At 38.5% G+C, this 25,517-nt stretch overlaps 1 protein-coding gene across 1 annotated transcript in view; it reads left to right on the top strand.

Moving 5' to 3' along the window:
* The first annotated feature begins 545 nt into the window (after positions 1 to 545).
* The window catches only part of LOC120542285 (ectonucleoside triphosphate diphosphohydrolase 7-like), a 52,340-nt gene continuing 27,368 nt past the window's right edge, over positions 546 to 25,517 (top strand). The window contains exons 1-3 of the mRNA XM_039774623.1: positions 546 to 649; positions 3,733 to 3,951; positions 6,515 to 6,700. Coding sequence (XP_039630557.1) covers positions 3,944 to 3,951; positions 6,515 to 6,700 — 194 coding nt within the window. The 5' untranslated portion in view covers positions 546 to 649; positions 3,733 to 3,943. The remainder of the gene's footprint in view (positions 650 to 3,732; positions 3,952 to 6,514; positions 6,701 to 25,517) is intronic.

Here is a 25,517-nt window from a genome sequence, read left to right as displayed (position 1 = left end):
TCCTGCACAGGTTGTCCAATTGTGCTCCTGGGATGCGAAGTCATATGGAGTGCAACCATCGTATCCATTCGAACCCTTATTTACAGAATGTTAGTTGCAATTGATGTCTTTTATATACACGTGTATATTCTTTCATTCAAAATATATGACTTTAGGGCACAATCTTTAACATCACAATTTCTTGATAAAGACGGATCAAATAAAAGAAAAGACTCTGTAGTTTGCTGAATTATGCCGACCTCAAGACCCCAGTGGTAAATACTGATTTGGACTAGTTTTGCTTTAAACAAATGTTTCCAGTTTTGTATTTCTTATCGCTTTTTCTAGTAAATGAATAAACGATATATCTATAGTACGCTGATTACCGTGGTTACACACTAACAGCAGGTATTCGTGTTTCGGAAAGTTTTACACTTTGGTTAAAACAATTTAGCTTATTACAAAGTAGCACCAGATGCTAGAATTGGTACCAAAAAGAAATACACAAAACGATATATTTTAAAGTTTAAATAAACCAACGCATAAATGTCTTACTAAATTCGAGAGTAAAAATCCGGAAACGCGACACTTTACGGCAGATGGTTCCGTTGCCTTGGTGACGTGGCGCAGGATTTCTTGTGGCTGCTGCTTCCGCTGAGTGTACTGACGTGTGAGTTCTGTCTGTCTATTTAAAATGTGAAACTATATTTATATTTACTTGCATAGTTTTATTTTTCGTTATTGTTCAGTTTTTGTTTTTAGAATTGGGATAGGTATGTTGTGATACTCTTGAAACAACGGTATTGTTAAATTCACGATTATTATGATTGATGTGTATGTCTTGGTTTAATTAAATTCCGTTGTTACATCTCCCCTTAGCCTAGATAAAAGCTTGTTCGGTAAATTTGCTTCAGCGTCGAACATAATTTGTCAGTAAATCTAATGAAAGATTTTTGATTTTATTTTGTAATTATTTTGGAAGCTTATGTGGGTAGTGTATTGGAGAATAATGTTTCTTTCTTGTCCCCCAATTATCTAAAATGTACGCGGTGATTGGATTCTCTAAATTTAGTATAAATATGGGATGAACATATATTCAGCCTAGGATTAACAGAATAAGCCCTTATTTCATGAGTAAAATAGGGACAAATGTGTAGCATCGTGGCTTGTCACATTCCTTTATTAACAGTCATTACATAACAATAAGACTTGTCCAAAATTATTTTAACCCTTTGTAATCACTAGCCATGTCTTTGGGCACATAGTTATGTTGTGATGTTTAAAGCATCGTTTTTGGTTGTACTGAAAATGGGTTCACCTGCTGATGATAATTTTAAAGATAATAGTATCAGTTACATTTTAATTAACGTGTGTTAATGACCACCTGGCCCCATTTAATGGAAAGGTTATTTTTTTATTAAGCTTAAACTCATAACTGTAATAATTCATAAGCTTTCAGCATGTGATCTTATACCACCAGTGGAGCACAGAGATTACCATTTATCAATTTGGTAAACTATCTAAATCCTGGTTTTAGAGAATTATGGAACCTGAGGCTACCCTAGCAATAAACTGCACAATGCACCAGTCCACCTCAGGTCACATATATATCCACTCCCATGAATGTCCGTATCTTTGAGCCAGAAAATTAAGGAACGTGTCGCACTCATCAATTTGTTGCTTTCATTGCAATACACAACCAAACAAAAAAAGGAAGGTGAAGTTGAACTATAAAGGTATGAACCTTTTTCAGCTTTAATTCCTGTTTTATTCATGATTTATTATTTATGTATGTAATGTCCATATAATTGAGCGACATGGTGGGGCAGTGATAGTGCAGCCATCTCCAGTTTCCTCCCACTGTCCAAAGACATGCATGTTAGGCGAATTGATGATATTAAACTTTCCCTAGTGTGTGGGTGTGTGTGTTTGCCCTGTGATGGATTGGCAGGTACTCTTTCCAGGGTTTGTTCCAGCTTTGCACCCTATACTAACTGAAATAGGCTCCAGTACCCCCACGTGACCCTGGTCTGAGTATCGGTGGATGCTTTCGGTGGAGGTAGTGTTAATCCAGCCTCGGTTATATGCCAGTTAAATTACTGTTGCTTGAACAGATGTAGTATGCACTTCTATTGCCCGAACATATTCATATATTTAAAACTTTGTTCTTATGCTGTGGAATTTTAGTTAGATGAACAGATCATGCATGCCCAAATCAGTGTGCATATGCAGCATACTGGTCCTCAGCCAAGTTTCCACATCTTTCATGACTTTTTCAATCTGCAGATTCTAGAGTTACATGTAACGTTATACCAATAAGAATGGCTTGTCAAATACCAAGAAAAATCCAGACTCTGACATTTATGTCTAAAAGGTGTCTTTGCCTGTATTAAGTTTGAGAATGTTCAGTGACTGATTGGGGTAATAAAATATCCACACACATGTATTTCGGTTAAATGCACATTATTAGTTATAAAAAAAGAAATTTGAATATCGTACCGCATTTATTATCAATAATGCATCTGCAGATCTTGAATTAGATTTTTAAGCATTATAAATTAGATCATTCTTTTCCTATAACTATGACTTACAATAAATTTAAAAAAAATTGAAAATGTAATGGTGCATACATACTGAGTTTCTAGTTTTTTTTTTTTGAGAATTTTGTCTCAAGTGGGCTGCAGCAGACAAAGACTATTTCAGATACTGATCTTATCTTTGAAAAATGCCTCCAGTAGGCAAATTCATAAAAACTGGATATGTGAGTAGAAAACTAAAGTTGTTTGGTTAGACAAATCCAGATTCCTTTTGCATCATGCTGATGGAAGAATCTAAATTTGATGTAAGCAACAAGAGGCCCTGCTTTTGTCAAGATTACAGGTCTGTGTTGCAGTGGTAAGTCTTTGCCTGGCATATACATTAGAGCTGCTGATAGTCATTGAAGAATGCCATAATAGCATGATATATCTGATTTATGTTGCTGACCAAATTCATATCTTCACGGCTTCATTTCTTCCATACAAGAAAAGATGCTTCCAACATGATAATTCACTCTGTCATTAGGAAGGTATTGTCAAAGAGTGGTTTCAGCAACATGCTGGCCAGTTTTCATTGATTAAGTGGCCTGCACAGTCCACAGATGACAAGCCTGTTTAGTGTCTTTGGGATTTAGTGCAGCCATCCAATTTGTGGCAAATGTGCAACACAGTTATTTCTGCAATGCAGTTCATTCCTGAGCAACACATCCAGCATCTTGTACAATCCATGTTCAGAGTAATTCATAAAGTTTTGAAGACCAAAGGAGGCACAAAACACAACTAGATAGGTGTACCTAAAAACTGACAACATATTTCCTATAATTCAGTGTGTAATATGAAAGTATCTACTGTTTACTTGAGCAGATAGTGCGAAAAGTACTTTGAGTGTATGTTGAGAACGTATGTGATACACAAAGTTACCCGGCACAAATGTTTAATTTCAGCCAGACTTTGGTTTACAGTTAATCATATACTGCATGTATATTTTATTATTGTATACTGTCGATATACTACCCTAACAGTCATTGATTTAACTCATACAATTCAAGAATGTTGGCACTCAGCAAATGAGCTTGCATAGCTTAGGTTTATAAAATAGCACTCAATATACAATAGCTTATTGTACAGTATGATAATAGTGTTTATGCTTGAAAATTACAATTAAAATATTTTTTTTGAGCAAAAACATTTAAAAGCATTTTTTCTTTCATGCCAGGTTACAAAAGAAAAGATCTTAATCACAATGCTGGTGCATTGCAAGCATGCCTTTCAATAACCACATCACTCTTCCATCTGCTCCACTATTGCATATTCCTCTTCTACGGGTTTGCTCAGAAGAACAGCCTCATAATCAAAACATCATGCAGAGGTGACAGTGATTAATGGATTGAAGGAACATTACATTCCAAACAGTGCTACCTACTCACATGGCAAGGTAAGAAAAATGTATATATAGTACAGTTCAGGTAAACAAAATCTAAAAATAGTGTGGTTAGACGTTTATACCCAGGAGACAACTTTTAGTATTGTGCTTTTCATTTGTTTAAAATAAAAAAGTAATTATTTACCTCTGTGGTTGATAGCAATAATGGCTTTATAAAAATATATATATATTCACTGTTCATTTTTCTGAAATAAATATTTATATTTTGCTGGGAAATTTATTTTAAGAAATATTTAAAGAATACTCTGATTAATAGTAATAATAGCTTTTTTGGAAAATAAAGACTGCACAATTAGTAGTGACCATTATTTCAGTGCACTTTATATTTATAATTCCATTGGTTGCCTAGGTCTGCTGCCTGATTAGTATCAGATTATATATTTTTTTCTCTAGATTAACAAAATCTTTCATTGGTGGAGGTAGACTTTGAAAATCTATAATTCACAATTTACAGTAGTTTCTTACCTATCAAACCACATAATGTATTAGTATGAGATACAAATATTTTGAGCATTTCCAGGCATTGTATTTAGCCTTGGTAAAGACAATTTTCCTAAAAAATGTTGCTTTGTTTTGTAACATTGTCTACAAAGTATATTTTATGCATCTATGCTGTCTAGTAAAGCTTTGTCTTTCAATATGCTTAAGAGATAGATTGTTATGCTCTTTAAATGCATAGTTGTTTCTTGGTTATACAATTGCACTGAAACAGGTTTAACATATAAAGGCTAGTAATGTTTCATATGGTCTGTGGTGCCTCCAAAGATCTTGGCAAGTGAATTGGGCATGTTTTCAAGGTTGAACAACTTCCAGAATGCAGCATGACTGTTTAGAGGAATGTGTGCATGGAAGCTGACCTCAGTGATGTATGAAGACTTTCTATAAGAAGACATGGAAAGGGGTGAAATGAAATGCTCTCGGGTACCTTTATATTGAATGTTTAAAGGGAGCATTGTAGAAAAAAATGCTTTCCTAAAACATTTGCAATATTTAAAAAAAAACATTTTTAAACTTTAAAACTGGTCATTTTCTGGATCTTTTTACAGCATTTTATTTAAATTATGTGCTAAAGGATATAGGAAAGAAATCTGGGTTTATTATTAAAATATATATTTTGGTTACTATTTTTTTATCAATCAGTGTTATATAATAACATAGTCATTGATATATTGTAAATTTATTGTATATTTATATAGTATTTCTGGTTTCTTCATGAACAAATCCATTAATCTGTGTGCCAATTATTAATTGTTTTTTATATATACTGTATATATCTCCATAAATAACAGTATTGTAGCTACATTGTGTACTTGTAAAATTGTTGGATGTTGTTCTGCATAGATACACACTATATAAAACAATGTTTGTTTGTTTGTTTGTTTGTTCATTCATTATCTTTTTGTAGCCACAGATCAATGTTATAATTATTCATGTGGAAGTTCTTTAGCTGTTTGCAATCAGTTGGATTTATTTTATTGTTCAACTGCTCTATGTCCTGGCTGTCCATTAAGCCTGAAGACAATTTGGTTAAATTTGTTGCAATCAACGAGTACCATCCTAATGCCGAACTTGTTTAGCTGAATTTTAGTTTACATGTTCAGAGTAGATAGATATGCGGGCACAATTGTGATAGTAAGTGTGAGAGGTACATAGAATAGAGTTCCGGGAGCTGTCTTCTAAAAGAGTGTCTCTGACATTGAAGGAGAATGTTTATGAAAGCTTTGTGAAGAATAGTATGCTCTATGGGAGTAAAATAGGACAGTTGAAAACAAAACATTAAGCAAAGCTGGAAAGAACAGAGATGAGAATGATCAGATGGTTGTGTCAAGTGTCACAAAGTAAAAAGAAAATGCATGCTGAGTTAAGAGAACTACTTGGTGTGGAGATGATAGGTGTTATGCTGAGGAGTCACAAACTAAAGTGGTTCGGGATGTGGAGCGAAAGACAAAGGATGGTTGGGTGAAACGTTGCACCAAGATGGAGGTGGGTTTCGGGGAGTGAGGCCAAAGAAGAGATGGTTTGACATGGTATTAGATTATATGAAAGGATAAAATGTGCCCCCAGAGAATGCTAGGACAGCAGAGAGTCGAGCAGAAAGATTTGGGAGCAACCGGAAAACCTGGATAAAGCTGTTAGGTGACCTTTAAACCAGTGATAATGATAAATGATATATTTAACACTTTAAATGTATATGTATGTTAGACATTTCTAATCAGGATCGAAACACATACCCATTTTCTTTACCAGTTTATTTCAATTTAGAGTGATGGAAAGCCAGAGTATATCTTGGCAACATCAGGTTTAAGGAAGAAAACAACCCTACACAGGGAAAAGTGCAAATCTTAAAAAAAAAAAAAAATGCTGCACAAATTCTGGCCTACACTAACTTTGTCCTTCTTGCTAATGGGCGTATTTTTTCAATCGTGTTTTGTTTGTAATTTTTTAAATAAATGTAATGTTAAACTGAGCCTGCATAATTCATAGTAATAAAATGTCTGTTTTACTTCCTTTTGAACTTCTTTTAGTAGTTAAATAATTTCATATTTTTCCACAGGATTGGTTTCTCTTGCCTTCTGCCAGCATCATGGCACTTTGGTGTACCTCTTTCACTGGTCAATACTTTGCAGCGCCACCGCATGATCTTCATCATGTTTTTACTCGTCAGCCTTTTGCTGTTCTTCTTGCATATAATACATACTATAGGAACAAGCCAGCTGTTCAGAGATCGCTATCTGTATAAGTGAGTATTAATGGTAATTAAGGAATTAAATATTGCACCCACTGAAGTTTGTGAATAAAATGTGTTAAATCATGACTTTTTAGCATGTACCTTGCACTTGTTTATATTACATTGAAATATTTATACAGATTAGTGTCATTTATTTTATCTTTATTCTTGGTTGTAAAATTTGCTTCCTAAAGAGAAAGAAGTATGAAAATGTTGCCATTTTTAAATAATATCTTTTATAGCATGTTATCAGGTATTCTTTGTTGTCTGAAATTCATAAATGTGTGATGCTTGTGCCCCATTGGTATCATAAGTCATATGACTTATTAAGTAATAGTTTACTTTTCAGATTAAACATAATTACTTTCTAGGTCTATACCCCAGTGCATAATTAAATCAACATAACAAGCAGGTGCTAGTAATCAATGAACTAATGAGTTAATAGCGTAACCAAAACAGTTGTAGAAAGAATCAAATTTGGTGAAGGACAACCAAACTAAAGGTGAGGGTTTGGCAGATGTGACAGTTTAACCTGTCAAGACAAGAGTTAGTATAGCACCAAGACACAACATGGTCATCCTGTATAAGCAAGGTCATTCCCAAGCAGATATTTTGCAGCAGACAGGAATATCAAGATGTTCTGTCTAAGCTCTTCTGAAGAAGCACAAGGAAACAGGCAAGGCTGAGTACCAGAAACATAGTGGCTGGCCATGGTAACTGAGTGCAGCAGATGAGAGATGTTTCAAACTGATATCCCTTTAAAATTAGAAGAAGTCTAAATTGACTATGATCTCACAGAAACCACTGGAATGTCTGGGGAAATCTTGTCAGAAGTGGTCTTTATGGAAGAGTTGCTGCCAAAAAGGTATTCCTCCAAAGTAGAAACAAAGCCAAAAGACTCACCTATGCACAAACACACAAGGACCGAGGTCATAAAGAACAGCAGCAAGTGGCTAGACTGATGAGTCAAAATTTGATGTCTTTGCCTAAAACAGAAGGCAGTTTTTTTCTGCAGAAAAGCTGGAAAGCACTATGTTGATTAGTGTCTGTAAGCACAGTGGAGGTTCTCTGAAGGTGTAGGGCTGCATGTCTGTAAATGGTTGGTGATCTGGTCAGAATTAATGGAAACCTCAGTGCAGGGAAGTACAAAATGATTTTCATCCACCACACAATACCAATAAGAGAGGACAGTAACCCCAAACACACACGCAAGGTCATAAACAACCATCTTAAGCAAAATGTTAGTGGCCTTCATAGAGCCCTAAATTAGTGATGAGTGAAACCTGAGGAGTTTGCTTTACTGTGAGTGTGGGAGAATCATGGATATAATCGGAAACGTTACAGAACTACACAGAATGCATTGAAGTCAATAGAGATGGAGGAAATGAACTAGTTTTAGTGGGTTATAATGGTGCAATGGTTTTTTAATGGTCCCTGAAGGCTAGCGAAGCTGGACCAATTATTGGGCCAAAAATTGTGATCTAAGCTGTGAGGCAGTAGTGCTAAACGACAAAAGAAACAGACAAAATGAATACTACAGACAAAATACAAAAACATTGACAAACCAGCAATAGGTACAGTAAGTAAAATATAGATCTTTACGTACATAGAGCTCCAATTTTAGAACACACATTGGCCATGCCATAAAGTGGCTTAATCCATTTTTGTAAATCACGACTCTGGGTATGCTGTATCATCTTTTCTTTTCCCTGTGTATCTGTGCAGATGACACTTTTTTCCATCAAAAAGAAAGAAACTTCTTGTAAATAGTAATAAATTTTGATAATATTATTTCACAGTATCAGCATTGCTTTCTGATGAGCGGAAAACTCAATATAGTCAGGTAATGTAACCCTCAAACACTTTTTTAAACACATGTGGGGTAGAAATCAGGCTAGAGTAATGTCATGACATCATGCATCAATCAATCAATCAACATTTATTTATATAGCACATTTTCATACAAAAAATGTAGCTCAAAGTGCTTTACAAAATGAATAGAAAAATAGAAGACTCAATAAAAAATAAACATAAGTCAACATTTATTAACATAGAATAAGTATGGTCCGATGGCCAGGGTGGACAGAAAAAACAAAAGAAAAAACTCCAAATGCTGGAGAAAAAAAATAAAATCTGTAGGGGTTCCAGACCAAGAGACCGCCCAGTCCCCTCTGGGCAATCTACCTAACATAAATCAAACAGTCCTCTTTGTATTTAGGGTTTTCATGGAAGGACCTGATGATGATGGTCACGTAGACTTCTGGCTTTCAGTCCATCAATGTTGGAGCATCATGATGCTTTGAGTAGGTGGTGGTGGCGGCGGCACAGGCCGCAACCACAAAGAAACCGGAAAAAGAAACAGAAGAGAGAGTAGGGGTCAGTACAGATTTTGGAGCCACTCTGAATAGTTATTACTAGCCAACCCGCGGCGTAGCATACGTCGCATAATCAGGCCGCTTTTTAAATGAATTTTAAGCACAGAGGAAAAAATAAACATTTGAAAAATCCGTAATTTAATAAACCACCAAGAAAAGTAACATTGCAACAATGCACGCTACGAAGCAACATACAATTGTCCGTGACTGAAAACCGGAGGTGCGCCTTCTCCTTCCAAAGCGAAGGACGGGGTTGAACGGCGCTCGTTCAGTACGCACTGCCCGCTTATGTGCCCGCCCCCAACTCCCTACCTGAGTCGCTTTCATCTGTGTACAGTCCAAACGCACCTGTGAGTCACGTTGACTGTTAATTTTCCAAACACCGCCTCAGTCGGTTTCCACGTTGACTTTTCATTGTTCTTTGCGGTTCTGGGTGCTTTTTTATATATAATCCACCAAGTCACCCGACGGGGGAGGGGGGGGGCGGAGTGGGTTACAAAGGGTAGGAACGTAATCAGTGCGAGCGTATCACCCACACGTACTGGGAATTTCTCGTTCGTGGGGAACAATTGCAAGCCACGGTCTGCATCACGAATGCGGTTCAACGGCTTACCCACGCCGGGTAGACACATGTTGATCCATTCAGTGTAGCGTGTGTGCAGTACTGGACATACAAGTGCATCACAGACCTGTTAATGCTCAGTCTCACGTGGCTGAAAGCCACTTGTCCCTCTAAGAATTTGGACGCCGACCGCTGTAGGGTCCTGTAACTATTTAGCAGGCAGGAGTCTCGTTTGTTTTCGGAAATAAGCATCCAAATCGCTCCACTAAGTAAGAACTGCCATGCACCACCACCCACAGAATCGAAAGAGCTGTCAATCCTCTCCTTGTCCGGGCGGGTGAGGTTTCCTGTGTTGAGTCAAATGAAGCGAAAGGCTCCACATCTGGTGGTGCCCTTCCGTCAATTCCTTTAAGTTTCAGCTTTGTAACCATACTCCCCCCTGAACCCAAAGACTTTGGTTACCCGGTTGGCTGCTGGGCGGGTCATGGGAATGACGCCGCCGGATCGCCTGTTGCGGGGCCTGCATTGGTAAATCAGGTGAGACGGTAATGAGACAGATGCACAGGGCTTATTGGTTTTTAAAGACTGCTTTCTTCATTGGGTTTTAACCAATGCACGGAAGGAACCAACACACAATCGTCTGTGCCGTGCACAGGCGCGGAGGGTGGAACGGGAGGAGAGGAGGACGACATCCACTCCGCTCCCTCCGTCATGCTAGTCTGCTGATTTCTCGTTCAGTATACACCGCCTGCTCAAGTGCCCACCTCCAACTCGTCGCTCGAGACGTTGTCGTCTTTGTACAGTGCAGATGCACCTGTGAGGCTAGGGTTGCCACCCATCGTTTAAAATACGGAATCGTCCCATATTTGAGAATGAAATTGCGCGTTCCGTGGTCTTGGCCCCCAAGGGATGTGGCCCCCGCTGCAGTATGCGTCCCTTATTTGTTTGTATTAAAAGTGGTAACCCTACCTGTGACTCACGAAGACTTTTCATTGCTCTGTGCGGTTTTGACTGACTTTCTATATATAATCCACCAAGACACCCGACCACGGGGGGGGGTGTGTGTACAAAGTGCAGGAGCATCTAAGAAGACGCATGTTTGTCGCGGATGCGAATTGCTGTATGTAGCGTGTAAAACAGTTTGCTATGAGCAACAGTTTCGTCAATGACATTTCTCCAAAAAAACCCGACTGACAGAAACAAACAGTTACCTGAAGCAGGAATTTCTATAACATTGAAAGAAGTGTTGTTTCCATGAAATACATTTGAAGCGGCAGCCATGGAGGGCAAAAGAATAGTCAACGTGGCTCACAGCTGGGTTTGGACCACAGCTCAGACCAAAGCGAGTGAGTATGTGTTTGATGAGCTGTTTGATTTGGCGGGCAGTGGTCTGAGGTGCATTCCTGAGCACGTGGGAGGAGGGGTAGAGTTTGTGGGCGGGCTTCGTTGTTCCTTTCGCATGGTTTTTCATGGTGGACGCGGTTGGTGTCGAAACCGAAAAGAATAATGAAAAGTCAACGTGGCTTAGACGTGCATGTGGACTCCTTGCACAGACGAAAGGGGCTAACTGGGTGGTCGGTGAGTTTTGCGGCCAGGGCACATGGGTAGGCAGTGTGAATGCGTAGAGAGCGAGGGTAGACGCGGGCGGTGAAAAGGAGTGTTGGTGGGCAGGAAAACGTCTTCCGTGTTCCTGCAGGAGCATCTAAGAAAACGCATGTTTGTCGCGAATGCGAATTGCTGTATGTAGTGTGTAAAACAGTTTGCTATGGTGCAAGCGGTCATGCGTTGTAGCCGAAAACTCGTAGACTGCTTAATTCATTGTGTTTTAACCTCAGTTGTAAATGATTGTTTTGAAGATCCCATGGGATACCCCTCGCAAACCGTTTCACACGCTGCATATGGCGATTCACCTCCGCGAGAAACATGCCTCTATGAACAGTCAACGTAGCTCGGAGGTGCATGACATGAACATGGCATTAACCTGACCTGCACCACATGTGGCCTCCACGACAGACGAATATAAATGACGCCACTTTTTCTGTGTCCTCGCGTCCGACTTGGTGGGCGTGGCCCTGCGAGTTGTCGTCATATCCAATGGTCTTGGAGTTGGTGGGCGTGGCTCCTCCCTGCGTGCGCCATAGGTGTCTCACTTGTCGGCAGCTTAGTGAATCCACGCCCCTTCCGGCGTGCTTTTCATGGTTGTCTTGCCTTAGTGAATTATATATATAGATGATGAATTGAACATACAGAGTATCAGTATTAAGTTAAAGTGAAGTTATAAAAAGGCCATGTTAAAGTAATGTGTTTTCAGCAGTTTTTAAAGTGCTCTACTGTATTTGCCTGGCGAATTCCTATTGGCAGGCTATTCCAGATTTTAGGTGCATAACAGCAGAAGGCCACCTCACCACTTATTTTAAGTTTAGCTTTTGGAATTATAAGGAGACACTCTTTTGAAGATCTAAGGTTACGATTTGGAATATAACATGTCAGGCATTCCGATATATAAGATGGAGCGAGATTATTTAAGGCTTTATAAACCATAAGCAGTATTTTAAAGTCAGTCCTGAATGACACAGGCAACCAGTGTAGTGACATCAAAACTGGAGAAATGTGTTTGGATTTTCTTTTCCTAGTTAGGATTCTAGCAGCTGCATTCTGCACTCGTTGCAAGTGATTTATGTCTTTTTTGGGTAGTCCTGAGAGGAATGCGTTACAGTAATCCAGTCTACTGAAAACAAAAGCGTGAATTAATTTCTCAGCATCTTTCAATGATATAAGAGGTCTAACTTTAGCTATGTTTCTTAAGTGAAAAAATGCTGTCCTAGTGATCTGATGAATATGCGATTTAAAATTCAGATTACAGTCAACAGTTACCCCTAAATTTTTTACTTCCGTCTTAACTTTTAATCCTAATGCATCAAGTTTATTTCTGATAACCTCATTGAATCCATTATTGCCAATTACTAAAATTTCAGTTTTCTCTTTATTTAGTTTGAGAAAATTACTATTCATCCATTCAGAAATACCAGTAAGACATTGTGTTAGTGTATCGAAAGAGTCGGAGTCACCAGGTGCTATTGATAAGTACAGCTGTGTGTCATCAGCATAGCTATGGTAACTCACATTGTAACCTGAGATAATCTGACCTAATGGAAATAGAATGCATTTGCCCAAAGCAAATAGGCAACAATCTATAGGCAATGAAAGTTTTGTGTATGACTGCTATAGCTCTGTATTGTCAAGCTGGCCTTGCAAAATATAATGGAGTCCTGGGGGAAAAATATTCACCTAAGCCTACCACATGGAAAATTTCCAGGAAAATAAATAGTCAAATGAGGTCACCACCGAACTGGTGTGCTGAGCAGCACACACATGGCAAAAAGGTGCAACACCTGCAAAGTTCAAACAAAAAGCAGGCCAGAAGCCACACTAGCCTATCTAAATAAGGCTTACTCCCAGGCACCCTGACTGCCTACATCATGCCAAAACGGCTTTGGCTTCAAAAGTTCAAAAATATATGTTCAAAAAATATATTCTCAGTTCCACTACTTGGAGGATGATGAATGAGTTGCATAAAAAACAATCCACAGTAATAAAGTCCCAAAACACTAAAGTGAAGTTAAAATCTTTAAGCAGAGCAAAAATGTCAAAAAGCCTGAAAAAATCCAAAGATTAAACAATAAGAGGAGAACTTCCCAACACCAGCATACACAAATGTACTGCAGAGGGACATCATCTTTTTATTGGTGGCCGACAAACCAACTGTAAAGTTGCATTATTGCCACCTACTGAACTGGAGTGGAGTCAGAATATTGAACCCAATACTTACCTTGCACAACCTACACAATTTAAATTACCACCCAACTGTTCTAAATTAAATGGCATTACATAGCCAAATAAGCTGCAAGTACTTTAGTATCTTTTTATGATTTCTTTGGCTAGATGTGGTCAAAGATCCCAAAGTATTCATTGTAACATGTTTATTTTGTATGGTCTGCTTTCTGTACATTTCATAACCGTTACATTCCAATAGTACATGCAAAAATGTCTCTGTATGTTGACACCATCTCCATTTTCCTGATACATGCTCATCTATACTAATAAAAGGCAAAGCCCTCACTGACTCATCACTAATTCTCCAACTTCCCGTGTAGGTAGAAGGCTGAAATTTGGCAGGCTCATTCCTTACAGCTTCCTTACAAAAGTTGGGCAGGTTTCATTTTGAAATTCTACGAGTAATGGTCATAACTGGAAGCTATTTTTCTGCATATACTGTAATGGAGTTGAGCTCGAAAGCCGTGGGGGGCGGAGTTTCGTGTGACTTCATCACGCCTCCCACGTAATCACACAGTATGTAGAAATGCAGGAAGAGCTCCAAAAACCGCTGAAGAAAACATAGATTATATAATTAAGAAGGCAGCGAAACAATAAGAAGCGAGCGAGTGACATATAAAACCAGATTCAACGGCTCACGTGAACTGACGCAGTGCGCAGACAAAAAGCAACAGTTCCAAAGAGTGCTGAACAAAAACCGAATTACACTGCTACGCTCAAGTAGACAAACCACACGCCATGGCGCAATAGTAGAGGCTTCGCCTCTAGTGTCGGCGTCCGAGGTTCGATTCCCGTGAGGGGATGCACTGAGTATGTACGCATGCTTCCCGATTCATTTTAGCCTCGCATCCCCTTGGTTTGAGACGTATGAAAAAATATGCGGTTAATGCAGAAAGACAGATCACCAATTGAAGCTTTATGAATAATGGATACTTTATTCGCGATCAATGATTGTTTTGGTAAAGCCATACTCGGTGTATTCATTAGATGAACGGTAAAAAAGTAAGAGCGAGGGGAGGGTAACTTATTGAGGCACGCAGGCAAAACCACAATAGCACGCGGGCTCGATGTACTGTAGTGCGCGTCAACTCGATCTGAATTGCGAGCACATTTGAAAAATATATCTTTTCAAGTTCTATTTAGTCCATATGTGTCAAACTCAAGGCCCGCAGGCCACATCCGGCCCGGCATGTAATTATATCCGCCCGCGAGATCATTTTATATACTGTATTATTGTTATTAATGGCCGGGGATATGAAGCGCTGGTAACACAATAAACTACAGATCCCATAATGCAGCGCTTCAGCTGCCTTGCCGAACACTTACCGCGTTAATCAAGTCTAGCTTATGATGCTGCAAGTTATTGCGAAGCTAGCCTACACGATGCTGAAAAGAAAAGGTGATTCTGAACATAGAGCCTTTAAAAACCGATGGGAGGCTGAGTATATGTTTACTGACATTGCGGTAAACCCGTGTGTCTCATTTGTGGAGCTAATGTGGCTGTAATTACAGAATTTAATCTAAGACGGCACTATGAGACAAAACATCAAGATAACCTGAAAGACCTGAATGCAATGCACAAGATACAGAAAGCAGAAGAGTTAAAGAAGAATCTGACACTTCAGCAGACGTTTTTACCCGTGCAAAATCACAAAGTGATTTCAAGTGAAGCTACTTTTATGGGAGACACAAATGCACCAGTGCAACTTGCCCCACTTTCCCTGTTGCCAAGTAATGTTGAACCAACTCGGCACTACGGTGTTCCAAAATACGCACTTTGCTGATAAACTGAGGGCACTGTGCACTGAGTTCGCACGGCGCTTTGGTGGCTTTGAAGAACAAAAAAAGAATTTTGAGTTGTTTCGCAACCCATTTGCCGTCGATGTGGAAACTGCACCTGTGCAGATTCAGATGGAGGTGATTGAGCTGCAGTGTAATGGCACACTGAAGGCAAAGTACGATACTGCACGGCCCGCACAGTTTATTCACTCCATTCCCTCAGAAATGCTCTAGCTCCGTCTACATGCGGCTCGAACCTTGTGCATGTTTGGTACCACATATCTGTGTGAGAAGCTCTTCTCAGTCATGAAGACTAACAAAACAGCACACAGGAGTCGCCTCACTGATGAGCACCTGCAGTCCATCCTGAGAATCACAACAACACAGAACCTCACACCAAACATAAACGAACTTGTTGCCAAAAAGATGCCAGGCGTCCAGCTCTGATAAAATGACATATGAGCAAAGACAACTGAATGATTTGATTTGTTATTGCTGAAAAGAACACATTTTATTTATATTTCCAGGTTTTGTTATGCACCATGTTCATATTTGAATTTGTATAATTTTGACAGGATATATTTTTATGGAGAGCAAAATCTTTTGGGATATTTAAAATTTAAGTTTATTTTTATATAAAATTACATAAGAGTAAAGAAATTTGAATGTTTGTTCTTTTAACGTTTACTTTATTTCTAACTTGTATAATTTAGACAGGATATATTTTTATGGAGAGCAAAATATTATAAGTTATTTAAGGTTTGAGTTGATTTATTCTGGAATAATATTCTGTCGACTAAATAAAAATTCCTTCTATTTAAAATTTAAATAGAACTTGAACAGATACGATAGTTCATAATATCCAGGCAGACTTGCATGTAAGAGCAAACAGTGTATTGCACTGATACGAAATAGCCTGCCCATTTAATTATTTAGGAATGGATAAATAAATTAAGATTTTGTACAAATAATGTTTTTCATTTTTCTTCCTTCATGGATTCTGGCACCCCCAGCAACAGTTGCTTGCACCCCAAAGACTGTATATATATATATATATATATATATATATATATATATATATATATGTATATATATATATATATATATATATATATATATATATATATATATTTCGTTGAGCGAACGCGGGACTGGTCGCCGCTGCTCGACGGTAACTAGAATATTGATTTTGCTAGACTAGTGATTTTGATGGTATTTCTTTTGCCATATTGCTGACATCTCTGCGTGGCTATATATGGTATATACTATATACTGTGTCTGCATTTAGCTTCAGCCTAACCTCCGTTTTGTTTGAAACTTACCGGTTTATTTTCTGGACGTCTAAGCTGCCTGCGGCCTCCTGCCTACAATGTGGACTGGTAGGATATTTGCATGGTTGTTTGTTTGGAGTCTTCTGTCGCTCGTTATTCAACCTGCGACTGGCCTCCTCCAGTACCCAGCTGCTGAGCTGCTTCGACTGCGTCTTCTCCAGTCTGTGCCTCTGCTGTCGGTGCTATATTTCGACCCGGACGTCATACTTCTCCCTCGTCGTGGGTCCCGCCGGAGATTCCGAACGGACGCCTCGAAAGGAATTAACTCTTTTTGGTCTGATTTTCGGCACCCTCCACATAACACAGATAGGAACGCTGACCATAGCGTGTTGGCCAGCTTAGCTCGGTCGACTAACACCACTGTCAAATGCGACAGCAACATTGTCAGCTTTGGTCTATTGAACATCCGCTCACTTACGAGCAAGGGACATCTCATTCAGGATCTCCTCATTGACCGTAAGTTTGACTTTCTCTGTTTAACTGAGACTTGGCAGCAACCTCAAGACTTTTCACAACTTAATGAATGCACCCCCCCCGGGGTTTGTTTACACTTGTCAACCCTGTGCATCTGGCCGTGGAGGAGGTGTCGCAATAATTTACAGTGAGAAGTGGAAAGTCCTGCCGTTGTCTGCTCCTGCTGTTAGCTCTTTTGAATCGACTGTGTGTCAATTGTCTGGGCCAGTTCCAACCATCATTGCAACTGTCTACCGTCTTCCTAAGTGTAACAACAATTTTTTGAACGATCTTGCTACCTTCCTTACCAATCTATCTGTAATTACTCCAAATATAATTCTGCTGGGGATTTTAATATACATCTGGACAATATCAATATCCCTCTCACTAGAGACTTTTTATCTTGCCTGAGAGTTTTGGATACCAGCAGCACACTGATGTTCCTACCATTGTAAAGGACATATCTTGGACCTGATTTGCTGCTCTGGTGTTGTTCCTTTTGATCTTACAGCAGATGAACTCACTATAACCGACCACTTTCTCCTCTCATTCAACGCTAAACTTACCTTTTCTGTTCCTAAGCTTCCACGCCTCATAGCCTTCGTAACATTAAGAATATCAACTTGAATTTGCTGTCTTCTAGAATTGATTCAAATGGACTTTTATAATTTATCCTCTCCCATAGAACTGGTCTCATATTATGACACTTGTCTTAATGGTATTCTTAATTCTCTGGCCCGCTAAAACCAGATCTGTTTCTTTTCCTTTTCTGCCCCTGGTTTACTGAACTTCGCTTCTGAAAGCTAAAGGCAGGCAACTTGAAAGGTTGTTTAAAAAAAACAGACTCTCTGTCCACAAAGAGATGTATAAAATCATCTACTCAATTACAAGGATTGTATAGCTCAAACCAAATCTAATTATTACACTCAGTTAATTACTAGTAATACAGGTAACACCAAGTCTTTGTTTTCTTTACTTAATAATGTTACACAACCTCCAGACTCTTTACCATCTCACCTTCACTCAACTGCCTTCTGTAATTCTCTTATGTCATTTTTCAATGAGAAAATCCAAAAGATACATCAGCACCTTGGTCCAGATCCTTTCTGTATTTCTTCTGAACTACACTCACCTATTCACTCTTTCTCTTCTTTCCAGCTTCCCACTTCCTCTGAAATCTCAGATCTCATCTGCAAATCCAAGTCATCTACTTGTCAGCTGGACCCCTGCCTACAGTTTTGGTTAAAGCCTGCCTCCCTCTCTAGTCCCTCTTATTTCTGCCATCATTCACTCTTCTCTTACTACTGGTATTATTCCCTCATCTTTCAAAACTGCTGCTATAACCCCAATATTAAAAACCTGGTTGTGATCCTACTAATTTCAATAATTTTGCCCCATTTCTAACTTGCCCTTTATCTCCAAAATTCTTGAAAAATAGTAGCTATCCAACTTCACACCCACTTGTCTCACAATAATCTATATGAGAAGTTCCAGTCTGGTTTTGGCCCCCTTCATAGTACAGAAACAGCACTTGTTAAAATTACTAATGACCTCCTTATGGCTGCTGATTCTGGTCTAATCACTATTCTCATCCTTCTTGATCTGAGTGCGCCTTTGATACTATTTGTCATACCACTCTCCTTAATAGATTATCTTTGATTGGCATTACTCACACTCCACTTGATTGGTTTAGATCTTACCTTTCAGGCCACACTCAGTTCATACAGCTTAAAACTTTCACATCCCAACCCACGCTGTTACTTCTGGTGTGCCCCAAGGCTCTGTCCTGGGGCCTCTTCTTTTATTATTTACCTTCTTCCCTTGGCAATATTTTTCGCAAATATAACATTAATTTTCACTGTTATGCTGATGACACCCAGCTCTACCTTGCTGGTAAACCCACCTCCTCTTTTCCACCACCCTCACTTATTGATTGCATTTCTGAAATTAAATCCTGGTTCTCTTCAAATTTTCTTAAATTAAACAGTGACAAAACTGAGGTTCTCCTCATTGGTTCAAAATCATCATTATCCAAAACCAATAATCTTTCTTTTATTATTGATAACTCTGTTGTTTCCCCATCATCTCAGGTCAAGAGTCTGGGTGTCATCCTCGACAGTACTCTATCTTTCCAATGTCACATTAATAACATCACCCGGTCTGCTTACTTCCACTTACGTAATATTAATCGCATTCGTCCTCCCTCACTCCTCATACTACTGCCATTCTTGTTCATAGTCTTGTCACTTCTCGCTGGACTACTGCAATTCACTCCTCTTTGGTCTCCCTAATAAATCTCTTCACAAGCTTCAGTTAGTCCAGAATTCTGCAGCACGTATCATCACTGGAATCCCATCTTTTCACCATATTACTCCGGTCTTGCAGCAGCTTCATTGGCTCCCGATCAAGTTTCATATTGATTTTAAGATTCTGCTACTAACTTTTAAGGCCATCCATAACCTCGCACCTCCATATCTGTCTGACCTTCTACATGTTGCCATTCCATCCCGTAACCTTAGATCCTCTTCCTCCACCCATCTGACCGTTCCTCCCGCCCGTCTAACCACCATGGGGAGCAGAGCTTTCAGCCGTTCTGCTCCCAAGCACTGGAACTCATTACCTGCAGATCTCCGAAATATCAAATCATATTCATCTTTCAAATGTAAACTTAAAACACATTTGTTTAAAATGGCTTTTTCTTCTTCCTCCTAATTATAGTGGTTTTGTTTGGTTTTAAGATTTTCTGATGTTTTAAGTTGTTTATAATTGTGTTTTTTATTTATTTATTTATTGTTTGTTCGGTGTCCTTGAGTTCTTTGAAAGGCGCCTTGTATAAATAAAATGTATTATTATTATTATATATATATATATATGTGTGTGTATATGTATATATGTAGATATGTATGTATATATATATGTTTATATATATATATATATGTTTATATGTGTGTGTGTATATGTATATATAAATATATATATATATATATATATGACAGCAACACTCATCACTCACAACAGTGACAAAACAATTACATTGACAATCATATAACGTTATTTTCAAAATGTTTCCTATTCTTTTTCATTACTTCTTTAATACACTACTTGTCCGCTGCAAAGCGCAGGTATTTTGCTAGTTTAAAATAAAGTTGAATTTAAACTAGTATGTCCAGTTCTGAATCGTGTCATTATGACTTCTTCCCTTCTGGACCCCCTCCCTTCCAAAGTGCTTTAACAGTTTTCTGGATCGCTTATAAACGTTTGCCCTTTATTTGTGTGTCCCGTGACCTTTGCCTCTCACAGTGCATAAGTATGATATTTAATTAACACCTTTGCCTCCTCCTTACTTAATGAAATTTGCAATCAACTGACTGTTTGGGCAGCTTATAAAATATTTCATTACCTTCCACCCCCACATGTGCCAGCATCCACAAAAATGAGACATGCATTTCCAGATATTGAAGGCTTAATAACCTCTGTCAGACTTTTTATATGATATCTTGACGGCTATTAGACACACCTACCTTAAGACTACATAGTACAGCTACACATTTCTTTCACTATCTTCAAATTAGGAACTTTGTTAAACAGAACCTGCCCGATATTCTTCATCTTGCACCCTTCTCCATGACGGAAAAAATATTGCTCAATTTTAAGGACTTAGACACCATCATTGCAATATATAAAATTATTTCACAGTCCCTGCCTTTTAAAGATCCAAGAGGACAATGGGAAAAAGATCTCTTAATCAATATATCAGAAAAGGAGTGGAAAATAGCAATGCAGAGACTTCAATCGAGTCCCATATGCGCAAAGCATACAATTATTCAACTCAAAATTATATATCGAGCACATCTGTCTCTCCTAAAACTGTCCAAAGTGTTTCCAGGGCAGGATCCAACCTGTGAACGCTGCAATCAAGTCCCAGCCACACTGGGTCACATGTTTTGGGCCTGCACCAAATTAAAATCATTTTGGACCAAAATTTAAGTGCCTTTCAGACTGCCTTGGTGTCACAATCCCTCCTAACCCATTAACAGCTGTGTTTGGTGTTCTTCCAGATGGGTTTAAAGTGGAGAAGGACAAACAAACTGTGGTTGCATTCACTACACTTTTGGCACGCAGACTTATTTTGCTAAACTGGAAGAAACCTTACTCTCCTCTTTTAAGTCAGTGGGAAACCGATGTTTTATACTATATGAAATTGGAAAAAAATCAAATATTCAGTTAGAGGATCTGTACAGAATTTTTTCGAAACCTGGCAGGATCTAATAAATAATATTTTAGAATAAGCTCTTAAAGCACAGAGGAAGCAATTATCTCCACATTTTTTTTTCTTCTCCATTCATCTCTATTGTCCTATTAAACTCATCAATATAGGTATATTTACAAGCCTTAAGTTTTACTCCATTGGCCATGCTTTCTCTCTCAGAGGTGGGGGGTGGGGGACTTGTTTTCAATCCTATTTTTTTGTAAAAATGTATCTATCTGTATGGAATTATTACAATAGAATTAATAAAATTAAAAAAAAAGACTACACAGTACAGAAAATGGGAACAGACAACAAAGTTAGGTTGAGCATCTTCTACCCACTGTAATGCCGTAACAGTTACCACTATCTCAGCAGTATATACTAATAACATATCTGTTAATCGTTTTTCTAATTGAAATTTGAATTTCTGAAATATATACTGCTATGCCTTTATGTTATGAAATTGGATCAAGTCTACTCTGGGTAGCGTTAATTACCAAGGCAGAATGACAGATAAAGAAACAATTGGTGCATAAGTTATTCCAGTTAAGTTTATGGTTTCTACCTGCTTATTTCTTTGCAGAGGGACTGCAGTTCCCATGAGCCTTTATTGGGCTGGGAGCAGTCCCTCAGTATAGACTGACAGTTGGGTCTACGTCTTGGAGAACCACCTACAAAACACAGAGGACATGGCGGAAAATTGGTCCACACATAGAAACTAAACAATTAACAAAAATGACAAAAGGTTCATAATTGTATAAAGAAAAAACATAAATACCAATAATACCAAACAATAATAATTAAAGAATTAAAAATGAATGAAAATGACATAAAAGAGGAAGTTGAACTTTGCCAGGGTTCCAGGCTTTCACACGAACGGCAGCATATTCTCTGCGAATACATACTTTATTGAATAATACGATCAACACTAGCCCTAATCTCAAACTGATTGGGGCTGCCTGAGTTTACCTAGAGAAGCAAAAGCAAGTGATACAGACAATGTCTGCAGAAGCGCTATGCTGGATGCTGGAACAAACTACCAGCCAGTTGTCTTGTAAGACTGCATGACAGTAAATATAAGAGAAATGGTGCAATTTTAAAGGCGAAGGGTTGTTACACCAGATACTGTTTACTGCACTATACATTAATTTTGCATATTAAGAAACTTCCATTTCATTATTTTTGAGGGCAACTTCATAGAATTTTTTTGCATGTGTGTAATATTTCTGCACTGTACTGTACACATAAAATATAATGTGTATGTGTCAGGTGAGTAAGATAAACCCTCTATTTATGTCCACATCATCTCAAATGGCACTTCTAAATACAAAGGTACACGTGTCCTACTCCAGAGTTCTACCATTTTAGTGAGCTCCTCATTGTATCACGGACAGTGAACTTAGCAGACCTGAACAGGAGCTCGTATTTGTTGTCTTATTTTTGTGATTACTACTTCAAGCTAGTAGGTCACAACTGAGGATGGGTGGGTTGACTGAGTAATAAATCAATGGCTTCACCACTGTAGACTGGTACAACATCCACAAAAGTGTTATAGGTGGCACTAATACAATCACCTGTTCCTTCACTTGTTAATAAAACCATAAGATATTTGAACTCCTCCATTTGGGACAGCTGGTCACCCCTTACCTAAAGAGAACAAGCAATTTTTTTCAGGGAGAGGACCATGTGCTCAGATTTGTAGGTACTGATTGTCATGCCAGGTGCAAGCCATTCTAGTTTTGCCAGAGATCACAGTCTGATGAACTCAAAAGGAAGAAACCATCTGCAAATGTAGAAAAGCATTCCATAGTTTTCTAAACAGGCTACTCTACAAGCTGTAATTGCATTTTGATATTTCGTCCATGAAACAATGGCCAGGTATGTAACCAACTGCTGCTTGAAAATCTTGTCAGTGAGATACACAATAATTTAACACCCAGCTATGAATATAAAAAAAGCAAACACACAATAGGCCAATTACATTTTGAGAAAGTCACTGCAATAATTGATATGAAAATGAACACTTACTCAGCTGGAAATTCAGATGCTAATTGAATAATGTGTTACATTGTAATCAGGCTCTCTCCCAATTAAGTTATTAATGGAAAGGCCTAACTGAATCTAAGCATGACCTTATTCAAGGAATTGCTCCAACACAATTTAAGAAAATACAGAGATATACAGTGGTGTGAAAAACTATTTGCCCCCTTCCTGATTTCTTATTCTTTTGTATGTTTGTCACACAAAATGTTTCTGATCATCAAACACATTTAACCATTAGTCAAATATAACACAATGTAAACACAAAATGCAGTTTTTAAATGATGGTTTTTATTATTTAGGGAGAAAAAATCCAAACCTACATGCCCCTGTGTGAAAAAGTAATTGCCCCCTTGTTAAAAAATAACCTAACTGTGGTGTATCACACATGAGTTCAATTTCCGTAGCCAACCCCAGGCCTGATTACTGCCACACCTGTTTCAATCAAGAAATCACTTAAATAAGAGTTGCCTGACACAGAGAAGTAGACCAAAAGCACCTCAAGAGCTAGACATCATGCCAAGATCCAAAGAAATTCAGGAACAAATGAGAACAGAAGTAATTGAGATCTATCAGTCTGGTAAAGGTTATAAAGCCATTTCTAAAGCTTTGGGACTCCAGCGAACCACAGGGAGAGCCATTATCCACAAATGGCAAAAACATGGAACAGTGGTGAACCTTCCCAGGAGTGGCCGGCCGACCAAAATTACCCCAAGAGCGCAGAGACGACTCATCCGAGAGGTCACAAGTGACCCCAGGACAACGTCTAAAGAACTACAGGCCTCACTTGCCTCAATTAAGGTCAGTGTTCACGACTCCACCATAAGAAAGAGACCTGGCAAAAACGGCCTGCATGGCAGATTTTCAAGACGCAAACCACTGTTAAGCAAAAAGAACATTAGGGCTCGTCTCAATTTTGCTAAGAAACATCTCAATGATTGCCAAAACTTTTGGGAAAATACCTTGTGGACTGATGAGACAAAAGTTGAACTTTTTGGAAGGCAAATGTCCCGTTACATCTGGCGTAAAAGGAACACAGCATTTCAGAAAAAGAACATCATACCAACAGTAAAATATGGTGGTGGTAGTGTGATGGTCTGGGGTTGTTTTGCTGCTTCAGGACCTGGAAAGGCTTGCTGTGATAGATGGAACCATGAATTCTACTGTCTACCAAAAAATCCTGAAGGAGAATATCCGGCCATCTGTTCGTCAACTCAAGCTGAAGCGATCTTGGTGCTGCAACAGGACAATGACCCAAAACACACCAGCAAATCCACCTCTGAATGGCTGAAGAAAAACAAAATGAAAACTTTGGAGTGGCCTAGTCAAAGTCCTGACCTGAATCCAATTGAGATGCAATGGCATGACCTTAAAAAGGCGGTTCATGCTAGAAAACCCTCAAATAAAGCTGAATTACAACAATTCTGCAAAGATGAGTGGGCCAAAATTCCTCCACAGCGCTGTAAAAGACACATTGCAAGTTATCGCAAACGCTTGATTGCAGTTATTGCTGCTAAGGGTGGCCCAACCAGTTATTAGGTTCAGGGGGCAATTACTTTTTCACACAGGGCCATGCAGGTTTGGATTTTTTTTCTCCCTAAATAATAAAAACCATCATTTAAAAACTGCATTTTGTGTTTACTTGTGTTATATTTGACTAATGGTTAAATGTGTTTGATGATCAGAAACATTTTGTGTGACAAACATGCAAAAGAATAAGAAATCAGGAAGGGGGCAAATAGTTTTTCACAGCACTGTATATGCCTGATCTTCTGAATAGATTCCTCTAAAACCATGAATAATACCTCCAAAATATTTATGTCTTTCTCATAAAGAGCCACTCCTTTGGCTTGTTACTGCTCCTTCCACACTTATCTCCAGCAGCTAAAAATAAAATGCGTCCTTGAGGGGAATTCAATACTCTGTAGATGTATACAGTAAGTGGAAAAATTGCAGATAATTTTTTATATAGTTCCACTATGTTGAATTAGACTAACATGCATAAAGTTTTCCCCTGGGTTGCTGAATTTAGCCATCAATGACAGGATGAAGTTTAGCAATCCCCAGCATATTCTGAAATTATTCTTCTTCCAGAGTGAGAGGATCTCAGATGGTTTGAGTATCTGGTTACATACAGTTTCCTTGTCTTCGATGTAACACATATGTAGAACAAATGGTGGAGATCTTTTAGGAAATCCAGGCATGG

Source organism: Polypterus senegalus, chromosome 1 (assembly GCF_016835505.1).
Source record: "Polypterus senegalus isolate Bchr_013 chromosome 1, ASM1683550v1, whole genome shotgun sequence".
In the NCBI taxonomy this organism is placed as follows: domain Eukaryota; kingdom Metazoa; phylum Chordata; class Cladistia; order Polypteriformes; family Polypteridae; genus Polypterus; species Polypterus senegalus.
The sequence above is the reverse complement of the archived record's forward strand: the minus strand, read 5'-3'. Positions and strand labels throughout refer to the sequence as shown.